The 14799-nt window shown below is 51.5% G+C and overlaps 1 protein-coding gene across 14 annotated transcripts in view; it reads right to left on the bottom strand.

The window, feature by feature from the left end:
• WWOX (WW domain containing oxidoreductase) overlaps nt 1–14490 on the bottom strand; it is a 1024395-nt gene extending 1009905 nt beyond the window's left edge. For 12 of the 14 annotated variants that reach the window (XM_089320572.1, XM_089320573.1, XM_070062786.2 and 9 more), the window contains exons 1-4: nt 11593–11890; nt 5509–5573; nt 4670–4727; nt 190–368 (exon numbers count right to left, since the gene is read on the bottom strand). In XM_089320572.1, coding sequence (XP_089176698.1) covers nt 190–368; nt 4670–4727; nt 5509–5573; nt 11593–11699 — 409 coding nt within the window. In that variant the 5' untranslated portion in view covers nt 11700–11890. Of the gene's footprint in view, nt 1–189; nt 369–4669; nt 4728–5508; nt 5574–11592; nt 12095–14273 lie in introns of those variants that run through there. The other 2 variants (XM_089320578.1, XM_002711692.6) reach the window with 2 other exon arrangements.
• Between the last annotated feature and the right edge of the window lie 309 nt (nt 14491–14799).

Here is a 14799-nt window from a genome sequence, read left to right as displayed (position 1 = left end):
CTTCAAGGTCGGCCCTACAAAGCCTTCCTTGGTAACACCAGGATTTAAAAGAGGCTGTGATTTTAATGAAATGATAGCTGGAAAGGTTGTAAATGCATTTTTAAATTAGAGAATTACTGTACAAAATTTCATTACAGTTAGATTTAAGTGGATTTCATTAGATAACATATCCATACATTAACAGCCTACCTATTCCTGAATTAGCTCCAGTTACCACGACCACCTTGCCAGTGAAGTCCCGGCCCTGGAGGATTTCCATGGCCGTGGTGCTGCCATCATATCTCTGTCGGGCGGTTGGCTTTGTTGGATTATCATCCACAGTGAATGCCAGTCTTGGGTCCAAGTAGGTGGTTCTTTTATTTATATGACTGCAAAGAAAAAGAAAGAGAAAGCAGTGAAGACTAGCACTCACAAAAAATAAGATAACCTCATAGTTGAGGCATCATTTCTGATGTCCTAAAGGACTTCTTGAACCACAGAGAAGTGGGGCCCAGGCCATCTGCATTCGGGCCTCTAGGAGGATTACATTCCTCCGGGAAGCAGTTACAGGGTCCTCTCCCTCGGAGCTGCTGTGGGATTCCACCACCACTTCATGGCCACTGCCTCATCACCTCCATCCAACAGAGGCTTCCTGAGAACGCTTCAGGTTTCTACCAAGTCACGTAGCTGTGGCTGGGAGATCTGTCAGCCACTCTTTGGAGGAGATGCCAGTTAACTCTCTGAGCCTGGGACTGGTTAAAAAAATAAAGTGGAAAACCCAAAATAATAAAAGTCTTAGCAAACTGGAATCTGCATAATAAAATGCTGACAATTTTCATTTTTGTGAGTATGCTCACACTTTCTATAAGCACTCTAATTTTGATTGGAGGTGATATAAACCTTGTAGAAGCAATATTAAAATATATTGCAATATACAAAGAGGTTATTCTTTGTAATACTTCTTTTGCACTTGAAATCTATTATTGTAATTTGAGATAAAGACCTCAAACATCTTAGACACTATTAAGGATCTTCCAGAAACTGATTTGATAAGTTAAAATGTATTTTACTATGTGTGTGTAATATCAGACAGCTTAAAATCTGTATCCATTACCCTATAAACACCAAGATCCAAGAGTAATTACACTTGTATGTTAAATACAAGCACAGGCTTCCCGAGGAGCACCAGGAGCTCAGTGCGGTACCTGGACAGCAGCACGGGGCCATGCTGGAGCAGGCTCACATACTCACAAAAGCCAAAGCACTACCTCTTCCTCACTCCTCAGGGACATCCCCTCCCTCGGTGGTTGCAATTGGCTTTGGCACAAGGATATGCACCACAGAAGCCAATGTGGGCTTCTTCCTGCCCGCCAAGAGCTGGCTCTTCTATTAACCCCTGCAGTGGGCTCACAGGAGTGATGGCTAGCAGTAGGTGCTAGTTTTGCTCCAAAGTCCTTACCTGTTCCTCTAGATCAGACCAGGAGTTGGCAAACTATGGCCAACTGGCCCAACCTGGCCTGCTGCCTGTTTCTGTAAATACAGTTTTACTGGGACACAGCAGTGCCCAGCATTTATATATTGTCTATAGCTACTTTAAGCATTTCAATGACAAAGTTGAATAGCCGTATGGCATGCAAAGCCTCCATCATTATCTAGCCCCTGCTGTACAGTGGACTAGGGGCTATTGACTAGAGCACATCAGAGTGCTCTGGAAAGCTGCGAGAGCACAGCCTGGCGGTCCCACCCCAGAGCAGCTCCTTCCAAAGGTGCAGGTGCGACCTCTGCAAATGTGCCATTCTGACTGATCGCCAGGTGATCCTGATGCTGCTGGCTCAGCAGCTACTCTTCAGAACTTCTGCTCAAAGCCAAGAGCTGGAGAGTAGCTGTCCAGACGTTGTGTGTGGAGACCAAGACTACACAGCAGAAACTGGTGTGATCACAGCAAAGTTTTAGAAATTCTCTGACGACTTTACTTGTTAAAAGGCCAACCATGTTAAGAGAAAAATGTGGAAGAAACCATTCATAACATTCACCAAAAGGTCAATATCCTTTATTTCTTGAGCAATCAAACTTGTATACAGCAAGGTACACAAAGAGTTTACAAACTAACAAGCAACAACACACATCCGCTCTATCCAACAAGCCAGACTATCTCTTCTTCCTGGGCTGCCCATGATGGTCGAGAGACTCATCTCAAGATAATGGGTAAAAGTTTTCTCCTGCAGTGCCAGCATCCCATATGGGCACTGGTTCAAGTCCAGGCTACTTTTTTTTTTTTTTTTTTTTGACAGGCAGAGTGGTGGACAGTGAGAGAGAGAGACAGAGAGAAAGGTCTTCTTTTGCCGTTGGTTCACCCTCCAATGGCCGCCGCGGCCGGCGTGCTGCGGCCAGCGCACCGCGCTGACCCGATGGCAGGAGCCAGGTACTTCTCCTGGTCTCCCATGGGGTGCAGGGCCCAAACACTTGGGCCATCCCCCACTGCACTCCCTGGCCACAGCAGAGAGCTGCCAGGCTGCTACTTTTGACCCATATCTCTGCTATGGCCTGGGAAAGCAGTGGAAGATGATCTAAGTCCTTGGGCCCAAGCACCCGCGTAGGAGACCCAAAAGAAGCTCCTGGCTTCGGATCAGTCCAACTCCAGCATAATGGCCATTCAGGGAGTGAACCAGCAGACGGAAGATCTCTCTTTCTCTCTGCTTCTGCCTCTCTGTCTCAAATAAATAAATCTTTTCACAAAATGGAGAAAAAAAAAAAAAAAGCCAGGGCCCAGTTGCTCCCAACATTGCAGGCCCATCAAGCATTCAGGTTTATTCAAAAACTACCTGTGCCATTTGAACTTGTTACTGTAACTACACTATTTAATGAACCATTACCATGTGGACTGTTAACATGTGGACTGTAAACAAACTGTCAGTCTATGAAAATACCACTGAATGTTCTGCAGAGCCTCAACCACAACTACCAAAATAAAAAAAAATTGAGGGACCAGCTTTTGGAGCAACAGTTCAATTCCAGGCTGTTCTACTTCCAATCCAGCTCCCTACTAATGCATCTGGGAAGGCAGCCAATGCTTGGGCCCCTGCCTACCATGTAGGAGACCAGGATGGAGTTCCAGGCTCCTAGCTTTGGCCTGGCTCAGCTCTGGCTGTTGCAGTCATTAGGAGAGTGAACCAGTGGGTCAAAGATCTCTCTCTCTCTGGCACTGGCACTGGCTCTGGCTCTCTCTCCTGTTGCTCTGCCCTTCAACTATGTATTTTTTAAATAAAGTTTTGGTTCAATTCAGTTCAGTGAAAAAGCTTAAAATTTAAAAACTCTAGAAAGATATAGCATTCAGATTCTTTGAAATGTAAATTTTTCCTCAACTTTAAAGAGGGCAAAAGCAGAAACTGCAGATCATATACTAGGAGAATGCATGGGAAAGGAGGGCCATACTACGACCCAAGGAACAGACTCTCATTCCAAGAGTGGGCCTATCCTGTCACCAAAGGCCTAATAAACTTGAATCAAATATTAAATGTTAATATTATATATACTTTCAAAAAAATCCTGCTTCAATCAACTTCTATTAACCAACGAATCCCAGTCCTACCAAATATGCCAACCTCTGACTGAAATATTGACCACCATGAAACACGCATTCCCTTCTTAACTCATGTGGTCCAGAGAGCAGAACCTCACGCAATTGCTGGGCTCAAACCCTGGTCTGTCATGAGGAGCCGTGGGACCCTGGACACTCATCAGCAAGTAACCAGGGACCATAACGAATACTATCCACAGAGTACTGTGGTGCTCATGAGCTCATACTGCAAAAAAAAAAAAAAAAAAAAGTCATCAGAACCACACCTCCGGCCAACGCCACAGCTCACTAGGCTAATCCTCCGCCTGCAGCGCCAGCACCCCGGGTTCTAGTCCTGGTCGGGGCACTGGATTCTGTCCCGGTTGCTCCTCTTCTAGTCCAGCTCTCTGCTGTGGCCCAGGAGTGCAATGGAGGATGGCCCAAGTGCTTGGGCCCTGAGCCCGCATGAGAGACCAGGAGAAGCATCTGGCTCCTGGCTTCGGATAGGCATGGTGCACCGGCCGCAGGGGCCACTGGGGGGTAAACCAACAGAAAAGGAAGACCTTTCTCTCTGTCTCTCTCTGTGTCCACTCTGCCTGTCAAAAAAAAAAAAAAAAAAAAAGAAAAAAAAGAAAAAAAAGAACTACACCTCCCTTATGCCGTGTATAGGTGGTTACAATTGCTGTTACTGGAATTTATTCTAAGGATGCAATCAGAGATGTGTGAAAAGGTTTTACAGATAAGCATCCTCAAAGCATTACTTACAGCCATAGACTCCCAATAGCAGGACTTTAACCTCCATGCCCAATAGACACTGATCAATTGTATCTATAAAACGTTAAGACTCAAGAGCCACTGAAGTATCATCTTCCTAACAAACCAAGATATGAGAAAATGCTCACACTACAGTATTTGGGAAAGCAGGTTACTAAATAGTTCAGATAGTGTATTTCCCACTTCTTTAAAAAATAAAGCATGTGCACAGAAAATATATTCAAAGAATAAATCCAGAAATCGTTCAAAGCAGTTACTCCCGCTGCTAAGATTACAGGCATGCACTACTTTGTATTTTTCTACAATGTGAGATACATGTAATAAAAAATGGTCAAGAATTCTATCTACATAGGCACTTACTCAACAAAAAACACTTGTCCGTTCTCATCGGTTTCTTGTTCCCATCCATACGGCAAATCTGAAACACAGGGTAGACAGACAGGTCGAAGTGCGGCCAGGTGAATGGAGCCCCAGCCCCCAGGCCAGGACCAGAGGCCCCTCTCCAACCCCTGCTCCCTGGGTCCATCCTTCCCAACCAACGGTCGCCTCAACCCATCTCGGTCACACGTTCCAATGGAGGCAGCTGCTAAGGGTCCATCACCCACAGCCAGGCTCCGCCTCCCCGTCTCTTATTTTAGCCAAAACCCGTTTCTTTCCTGGTTAGTTCTGATTGCTCCCCCCAGCTGCTGCTCTTGCTGTCAATCTTACTTGACGCCAAACCATCATGAATACTCCCTGAACTGAGCCCACAGAATGTGTTTCTTCGTACGGCAGGCAGCCGCCATCTTTCTTAGGCTGACCCGTGACGCCTCACACAATGCAATAGAGCACTTCCTTTGTATTCCTATGTGCAAGCTGTCTCCAGCTAGACCCTCGACTTCCTCCACGGCACAAGCCAAGGACAACTTCACCAACAGTACAGCTATGGCAAAACTTAGTAAACTGTGAGTCAAGAGCCCGAATTACTGTAATTCTTTTGTGCTCAGGTAGAAAGTCATCCTCACTCCATGGCACCACCTCAGCACCCCCTTGCCAAACCTCACAAGCTCTCAGAGCAGGAGCCCAGTTCCTGTAGGGTTCTCTACCCGACAGCCTTCCCAGACTGACACAGTGACCCGCCACTCCCTGCCTCGTACATCTTCCCTATCTAACGCATGTTTCAAACACAAGACTCTGCTCTATCACAACAACATACAAACCTCCTGCTACGCGTTTTCTTTTTCCAGTTTTCGGATGCTCCCATTGAGTCTTCTCCTCAGTGTGGCTGTCAAAGAAAAAAAAAATCCACCATGCAATCGTAAGTCAAGGTTCACACGTCTAAAAAGTAAGCAACTGTGTTACACCATTTCTCCCCCAGGTAAGTCTCAGTGCCTGCCTGTCTCTCTCGGTAACATCATACACCAGGAGCAGAAATCTACACAACATGAACTCTCCTGTGTGCCTCAAGTGAGATTCCCGAGGTTGGACAAAGACGAAATCCTGCACAGGTGCCCTGTGAGCCTTGGAAGGTCGGGTGTGAAGGCAGAGGGAGAGTGTTGAGTGAGTGCCCGGCTGCAGTGAACTGGAGAGCCTAATCAATCACTCCCCACTCCCAACAGTCAGCACTTTGTCTTGTGGTTGTTTTAGTTTTATTTCAGGAGACAGGGACACAAGCCATGCCCCATTTAGAATGCTGGTATTTAGATACATTTCTGTATGATGCTGACTTTCTTCCTACAGAAGTAACTTCAGAGTGTGCTCCTCGGCACTGATTCCTAGAAGTAGTGAGGAATGCCCTCGGGCGAGGCACTTGGCACAGCAGATAAGACACAGCTTGTGGATGCCAGCAGCCTCCACCAGAATACCTAGGATGGACTCCCAGCTCCACCTGCAAGTCCAGCTTCCTGCTAATACACACCCCAGGAGGCAGTTGTTGATGGTTCAGGTACTTAGGTCGCTATCACCTACATAGGAGACCTGGGTTGGGTTTCAGGTTCCTGGCTTTGGCCTGGCTCAGCCCCAGCTGTTGCTGGCATCTGACCAGTAAACCATTAGATGAACAATCTCTACCTGCCTCCCTCCCTTCTCCATTGTTCTGCCTTTCAAACAAATAAACCTTTTTTAAAAAAACGCAGTCAGGCAGTCCTGTGGGTCACCGGCCTGTGCACCTCTCTCCAATCACTCCTCCTTGGAGGCTCCCTGTTTTCTCCAGTAAGAAGCAAATGATCTTCACACTGACCTCTGGGGTCTCCAAGAGCAACCTGTACACGAAGGCCTGCACAGAGCACTCCCAAGTGCTATTATTTGGAGGTGAGTAATTACACAAACTAGCCTGATTTCTGAGCTAAACTCAGAGTTTTATGCTAGAACAACACAGCAGAGTTTTAACATAATGGGCCAATGACCAGAGGCAATAAGGTATGCAGGAAAATGTTCAGTTCCTTTAGAAGGCAAGAGGCGGGGCCGGCGCCATGGCGCAGTAGGTTAATCCTCCGCCTGCGGTGCCGGCATCCGATACGGGCACCGATTCTAGTCCCGGCTGCCCCTCTGCCAATCTAGCTCTCCCTCTCACTGTCCGTAACTCTCTCTCTCAAATAAATAGATGAAATCTATAAATAAAAAAAAAAAAAGTCAAGAGGCCAGATGTTTCAAGGGACATTCTAAGGGGAGCTGAATTTCCTGGAAGTTCACATACTCATGCCAAAAAAGGACACAGTACCATTTCACCACTGACATACCGGGGGCAAAAGGTAAATCTCCCCTTCAGTTATGTTAAAGAAAGGGAATACAGAAACCATAAATTTTATGTAAAATTTTGAAAATTGCAGGTAAGGCCTTTTTATAAACTGCTGGCTTCCAATCCATTTTTTGCCAACTCTCCATGGCTGGGCCTTGTCACGGCACAGGGACAAGGACTTAGGAGTCACAACGCCTGAGTTCCTGGTACTCGCTTGGTCACGGCGCAGGGACGAGGACTTAGGAGTCACAACGCCCGAGTTCCTGGTACTCACTTGTTCAGTCTCCCTGGTGCTACACCCACCTCCCAGAGATGTTGAAAAGGCGAGATGCACCTGACACCTGTGACCATGCTTGGAGGACAATTAAATCGTTATAGGAGCAGACACTGTGAGTAGCAGAGAAACTCCTCCTTCTTATATCAAGCAACATCTAACCCTAGTTGTATGAAGGGTGGCTCAGACTTCCCAGGAAGTACTATTAGGCACAATGGGAGCACTTATATCAGTATACCAAGACATCGGCAGAAATACGCAACTTTGCTGTTCCTAGTCTCGCTAGGCCTCATGCTTGCTCAGGAATCCTCAGAGGGTACAGCTACCCCTGCCCTGACACCATAGCTGCCTTGGTCTCAAGGCACGCAACCACGGGGCCTGCAGCCCAGCTTCCACAATGTCTGCCACCCAAATACCACAAGGCTGTGTTTTACCTTGACAGCAGAACGCTGAGACTCTCAGAGCATCCGGGTCTAACAGACCCTCAGACGCCATGCGGCACTGTGCCCGGCCCACAGTGGGCATGCAAATGCAAAGAGAAAGAAGGAATGCTTCCCAAAGCAGCTATAAAACTCAAATAGTTTTATTTATCAGAAAGACATCTGAAGAACAGAACAACCCACGTTCTTGACCTATACCCAGGTTTCTTGCAACTTGGCACCATGGTCCACTCTTCTCAGCCATGTCCCTGCAGGTGGACCCAGAGCTAAATGCGGGGAAGAGAGCAGAGTTCGGTCCTGCGGACTCCGCAGCCGTGCTGCCCCTCGCCAGCCACGGGCCCCGGGGGAAGCTGGCTAACGTTCCTGTGTCTGTGTCCTTGTCGCTCAGATGGGGATAGTGACAGCCTTTCCTTCTGGGAGTTGCACAGGACCCAGCGAGCACGTGCAGAACTAAGAAAGGCATTCTTCAACCGCATTTAAATACGTAAACATGAAGATTCACTCAAAGGTGTTCATCTTCATTGTGACCTTAAATGACGTCTTAATGAAGAGGAAACCATGGCCGCCTCCCCATCTTATTCTCCCCTAAATAGAAGCCCACTATTTTTTTCCTTTCAGTAAGTTTGTCATTTGAAGACATAATTAACTGTAATCTTAACTTTAAAACCAAAGCAATCAAAATTTAATTTATACTACGTTACAGGAATTCCACTTTCAGACATGCTCTCGCAGGGCTTGGGGGTTTGTGGGCATGGTTTAAAAAGAGCACAGAGGGGCTGGCACCGTGGTACAGCAGTTTAAGCCTCTGCCTGCAGTGCCAGTTCAAGTCCTAGCTGCTCCTCCTCCAATCCAGCTCTCTGTTAATGGCCTGAGAAAGCAGGGGAAGATGGCCCTAGCACTTGGGCCCCTGCACCTATGTGGGAGACCTGGAAGAAGCTCTGGGCTTCAGATAGGCCCGGCTCTGGCCATTGCGGCCATTTGGGAGTGAACCAGCAGACAGAAGACCTTTCTCTCTGACTCTCCCTCCCTCCAACTACCTCTCAAACAAACAAACAAATCCAGAAAGACCTAGCTCCAAGAGAGGGGAAGCAGCCGTGTGGACAGGGGAACGAACGGTCTCCGGCCAGGACCAGGCCGGCCAGCACCCTAGCTGCCTCGAGGCCTGAGCTCTGGGAGAACACCCAGGGGACCCAAGAGGCTGCAGCAGCCCTCCTGGCCCTGATCCTCACCCTTCTGTCCCCATCCCCCAAAGGCACTGCTTCAGGACTGTCAGGGGCCAGGGAGCAAGACGCACAGCCGCAGCGGTGGAATGTTCCGGAGACGCCTCCTGCAAGCCCAGCCTGGTGAGCTTCCGAGCCATAACACACGTGCCTTTGTGGCCTGTGAGTGCACCCGGGGGCACGCAGGAAACCAGGAGGGCCCAAGCGCACCTTCCCCAGGTTACCAACAGGGGTCTTCCTAAGACCCCAAGGTCTCAATGCAGACCAGCCCTGCTGCAGGAGGAGGAAGACCATTTAAAAGAACCAACAACTGGAAGGGTGGGATCTCAGAGTCCATTAGCAAAGTTTCCCAGACCCCCGCAGAAAACCAAGTATCACCTCCCGAGTCAGAAGGGAAAAGTTCAGCACGCTCAGCAACAGGAGAGACCAACAGGGACTGCGGGGGACCCAAGTAAGCATCAGCCAGAGCTTCCGTCAGCCCCAACACCAAGAACAGAGGGTGGGCAGGACGGAGAGATGGGCTCTCCAGCAAGGACCCAGCTGGGGCCAGCCAGCAGTCCATGTAACCAACAGGGCCAGTCAGGCCACTCTGAGTCCCGAGACACTGGTGGGGGTCGGAGGAAGGACTTTCAGAAGCCCAGTGCCCCCCTGAGTGCCCAGGCCATGGGCCATCCAGGATAGCAGCAGAAGGGAAGAGCCAAGGCCCTAAGGTAAGGCTGGGGGTAAGAGCAGAGGGGAGAGGCAGGCTGTAGCGCGGCTCCAGGACAAACCTGAAGGAAGGCAGGAGGGGCTGTAGGGCGAGGCAGTCCGCGAGGAGAGGCCCCACTCAGGGAGGGAGCCAGGAGGGGACCCAGAAAGCAGTCGAGAGCACCTCTGTACCCCCAGAGCCCCACACGTCCTCTGCCCACAGGCACCTGCAGCTCAACTCCACCAGGGGATTTACCAGCACCCCCCCACACCGTGGGTACTGGCAGGTCCCCAGGGGCTAAAGGCGGGAGAGACAGGTGAGCAAGCGGAGGTCGGAGGTCCCTGCCCTGAGGGCGCTCACAAGCTGGAGGAGGGAGAGGAGCCAACAGGAAGGTGATGGATGCCACGGGCTGGGGAGTGCCCAGGCCAGGAGGGTCTCCCATGAGCAGTCGCAGCGCAGCTCAGCTCCAAGCGGTGCAAACTGCCCTGCCCACGGAGATGCCCCGGGCAGAGGGAACAGCAGTGCCTGTGCGAAAGCTCGCCTGGACCCCAGCGACAGCCCAGGGACCGCCTGCAGCTGCCGCTGCCCCTTTAATTCTCCAAGACCGCTCCCTTGTGCAGACACAAACCTCCACACTTGGGGGGCCCCTGAGCCTGATGGCACAACCCAAGCTCCACGGAAGGGACTCCACGGACCGGGTTCTCCCTCCCCTGCCTGCATCCTCACGCTCCTGCACAGGCCGGGCCTGCGGTCTCTACTCCCCCCTCCCCGCCCCGGGCTGCCCTGCTGCCCCCTTCAGCCACCCCTGCTTCCACCATGCTCTATGATCAGGCTCCCAGGTGGCCGCCCCAGGTGACCCGCCCAACGCGTGGGGGACAGACGGGCTGCTGCTCAGGACACACCCAACATTGTCTGTCGCTCTGCCCTTGGAGAGGGGAGCTCCTTACAGATGAACACAGGGCCTGGAACTCAAGATCGCTGTGTGTCCTAGAAGAATGAACTCAGCCGAGCTTGTCTTGCTCTGCTCTGCTCCCCACCTGGCCACGAAAGGCAGCGGCGTGTCGCCGTCTTGGGTGGAGCAGACTCGCTGGGAGGATTTCACAGCCTACCGGGGTAGGGTGGGGGGGATGGGCCCAAATGCATTAAGTCACCATCTCTGGAATCAGGGACCCGGGAGAAACTTAGTTCTCCACGCCGCCAGGCGACGGGTGATCCGCCGCACCTGCAAAGCGCAGACAACACAGCTCCCCGGGAGCGGGGAGTCCGCTGAAGTGCGTTCTCTACAGAGACCCGAAATGCCCCAGGTGCCCCTAACACCAGGCCAGGGCGGGTGCTGGCACAGCCGCAAAGCCACCAGCACAGGCTGCTTCTGAACAGAGTCTCTCAGGCCCCGTGCGGACTGCTGCAGGCGCACGCCCTGGACTATGGACCCATTCTGCAGATGACACAACTGAGACTACAGCCTTCCTTCAACGGCCCGCGGGCACACAGGTCTCCCAAATGCTCCCCGGCGACGAAAGCTGAGCTGCGCAGGCCATTTGCGGGGAGAAACACACACACTCCTGGGCTTGCAACCCAGATCTCCACGGAGGGCACTGGCCATTCGCCATTTTTGGCTGGGGGGGGGGGGGGGGTTCATGTTTTTTGTTTTTTTTTTAACGTCTCCATCTGTCAGGGGCGGGGGGGGGGCCAAGCCCCAGGGGTCACTGCTGCCCCTGCAGTGCCGCCGCCTCAGCAGCAGAGGGCGCGCCCGCACGCTGCCAGGGGCACCCCCGCGGGACCCCCGCGGGACCCAGGGCCCACAAAGGGGCCCGGCCCCTTGCGCGGACCCCGCGGACTCGCGCCGGCCTCTGCGAGGCGGAGCGCGGGGCCCGCGCGGGCGGCGTCCCGGGCGCCAGAGGCCGTCAGGGGTCCCGGAGCGTCCCAGGCCCGGCGGCCCCCTTACTTGGCATAGTACACCCAGCCGTCCTTGGTGGTTCTCTCCTCCCAGCCCGGGGGCAGCTCGTCCTCGCTGTCCGTGTCGTCCAGGCCCGCGTAGCGCAGAGCCGCCATGGCGGACACAGGAGGCGCGCGCTCGCCCGGTCCCCTCAGCCGCCGGGTCGCCTAGCCCAGGAACTCACTCCCGCTTCAACCGAGCGCCGCGCGCGTCGGGGCCCGACCGCTCGCGCCTGCGCCCTGCGCCCCCGCGGCCGGCGAAGCCGACTCCGCAGCTTCGATCCAGCCTCCCGAGTTTGCCGGCTGCCGGCCCCGGAGCCTGAAGAGAGCAGCGGTTGGGCACGGAGAAGGCGGCCCCGCCGCTCGGCTGAAAGGAAAAGCCGGAGACCGCTCCGGGAGGCAGGTGACGGAGCGGAGCTTCCTCATCCACCTGACAGCAGGGAAGGGGCGTGCGCAGCCAGTCAAGGGCCAGGACTTCGCCCGTTGCTGGGCGACCCGTAATCACTTCCGCGTTGTCCTGACCAATCCTGCAGGAGCCCCGAGCCGTGGGGCATTCTGGGAAATGTAGTCCAAAGCCTAGCAGGACTGGAAGGTGGTGCAGCTTCCTGATGGAGTGGCCAGGGTTCTAGCCTCTGAGTGTTTCAGAGCCTTAAGGACAATAAACGTTTCTGGTTAAAAAACCAACCAGGGCTTCTCATGACCCAGAATGATTCACAGGATTTTTCTGTGCCTATAAACACAATTTCATGGAACCTGGAGGACTTATAATCCGAATTCCTCTTGCAGCCATAGCACGGTTCTACTGATAACAGTGGATGTTGCTTATGAGGCATTTAGTGCAGGGTCTGGGCCACCAAATCATGAACTATGTCTCCCACATACCCACACTTCTGTGACGTGGGCACAACTCAGGAAGGGTGGACAACACCCAAGGAGGCATGGCAAAATGATATATTAAAAAAAATAAGACGGGTGCCACAGCTCACTAGGCTAATCCTCCACCTGTGGCGCCGGCACCCCTGATTCTAGTCCCGGTTGGGGCGCCAGATTCTGTCCCGGTTGCTCCTCTTCCAGTCCAGCTCTCTGCTGTGGCCCGGGAAGGCAGTGGAGGATGGCCCAAGTGCTTGGGCCCTGCACCCGCATGGGAGACCTGGAGGAAGCACCTGGCTCCTGGCTTCTGATCGGCGCAGCGGGCCGGCCATAGCGGCCATTTGGGGAGTGAACCAACGGAAGGAAGACCTTTCTCTCTGTCTCTCTCTCTCTAACTCTGCCTGTCAAAAAAAAAAAAAAAAAACCTTGGTTCCCAGAGCTGTTACAGGGACACCTACCTTTAACCATGATTTTTCTACCCTAAGTTTCAGAGAATGAATATTCTAAGGAGCCAGGTGTGTTGCCTTATGTCTTAAATCCCTAACGTGGTTTTGGTTATCGGATTCTGCTCTGCCTGCTCTTTGTGAGACAGCCTTGCTTCGCTGTCCTTGTCTAAACAAAAGCTCACTGGATAAATAAAAAGCACCTTTTCGTTCTACCACGCCGGCCGTGTCATCTCGAACCTGCCGTAGCACGACTTTTCTTAGGTCCCTGTCCGTTTATATCGGCTACCATTAACTTGCTGTTCTGCTTACTTGACTTCAATCTCATTCCCTTATCCCCTAAGCCCACCTCTTCCTGTGCTACAAATAGGAAATCAGGCCACAAGGTTCCCTGACTATGGGGATGGGAGTGAATGAGGTCTAAATGATTAGCCTCAAGTTCTTCAGTCACCTGCACCCTCTGACTGTTTAGATTTACTTGCTTTGCCTTGGTACCTGTTGCCTGTGGCTTGGCCTCACACCAGACAGTGGTACAATATGGTGTCCCCAAACCTGGTAGAATTCTAAGCTTCTGGACCAATCCTTTGCTGCTCTTAACACATTAACAGTCCCCTCCACTGCAATGAGACTTTCTCAACCTCAGTGTTACTGATATTCAGAGCCTGATAATTCCTTGTAATCCCATGGATGTTAGGATTCTTTGCTATCCTGTGCATTTTAGGCTACTGAACAGCACCTCTGACTTCCAGCATTTTCCTCTCCCATTTGTAACAACCAAGGATGTCTCCAGAAGTTGTCGATTTGGGCTCCAGCTGAGAACCACTGATCCCCACTGATAGTAATTCAGGGAATCACTAACTTGTGAACCAAGAGAATGAGGCTGAGAAGCACCAGAGATCCCATTTCCAGCAGAAAATTCACGTGGGGCTACTTGGACCTTGCTGGCTGCCAATCAGGCTCTGATTGTCCAGTTCTGTAGCCTTGTCTGGGTGCACCTGCCCCCCAAAGTTTCAGCCCACCTGCATGTCAGAGACCAGAACGGCAGAAGCCCAGGTGGCAGATCCGGGCAGCAGTAATAGTCCCAGGTGAATATCATAATCTCATTATCAGCCCGCCTCTTCCCACAGCTCATTGGCTGGGCTGTGCCAGGTGATGAAAGATGACATTACAGACATTTAGGAACTTCCAAGGGCTCGCCTGCCAGATTTCATACTTTACAGTCTTTTGGCTTCACTGAAACATATTGCTTGAGTCAGGTGCCTTTGCTTGCAAAGAGCACAGACGGATCTAAGGGCCAGAGTTCACGGTCAGAGTGCACATGAACTGAGCGAGTGTTACTAGGGCTAAGGTATGAGGGGGTGTAGGGACAGCTCTGTACCTTTCCTCCCTGTGGCTTCATGAGCTCTTGCATCCCCTCCACACACAACCATGGGCTGCAGTTTTTGCGCGCTCCTTCCCAGCTTCCTTTATCTCCTCGTAGCCTTGCACAGGGCTTTAACTTTCCTCTTGTGAGGCTCCTTCAGGAGACAGCCCTAGCCTCTTGATTAGGAAGATTAGAATGGTTTGAAGAGACATGTTTGAGAAGAACATAATGTCCGCCAAATGAAAGCCTCAACCCAACTGAATCACGTTGATGATAAGCAAGGACATTAAAAAAAAATGCTCAATGTGTGTTTATACCACTGCACACCAGATGGCCCCATGTGCTCACGATTTTAAACACCAAAGCCAGTTCCCAGTAAGGATTTTCACATTTGAACTTTCCTTTTTAATAGCTTGCTTACGCAATAACTGAGACTTTATGGGTATCAGATTGATCAGCTTTTAGCGAATGCAATTTGACGTAACTCAAAAGCATTGCATGCGGGGGGCCAAGTTCAGTGTAGCATTCCTGGAACCACATT

The sequence above is a fragment of the Oryctolagus cuniculus genome, chromosome 18 (assembly GCF_051225735.1).
Source record: "Oryctolagus cuniculus isolate XC-2025 breed Fujian yellow rabbit chromosome 18, ASM5122573v1, whole genome shotgun sequence".
NCBI classification, from domain to species: Eukaryota; Metazoa; Chordata; class Mammalia; order Lagomorpha; family Leporidae; genus Oryctolagus; species Oryctolagus cuniculus.
The sequence above is the reverse complement of the archived record's forward strand: the minus strand, read 5'-3'. Positions and strand labels throughout refer to the sequence as shown.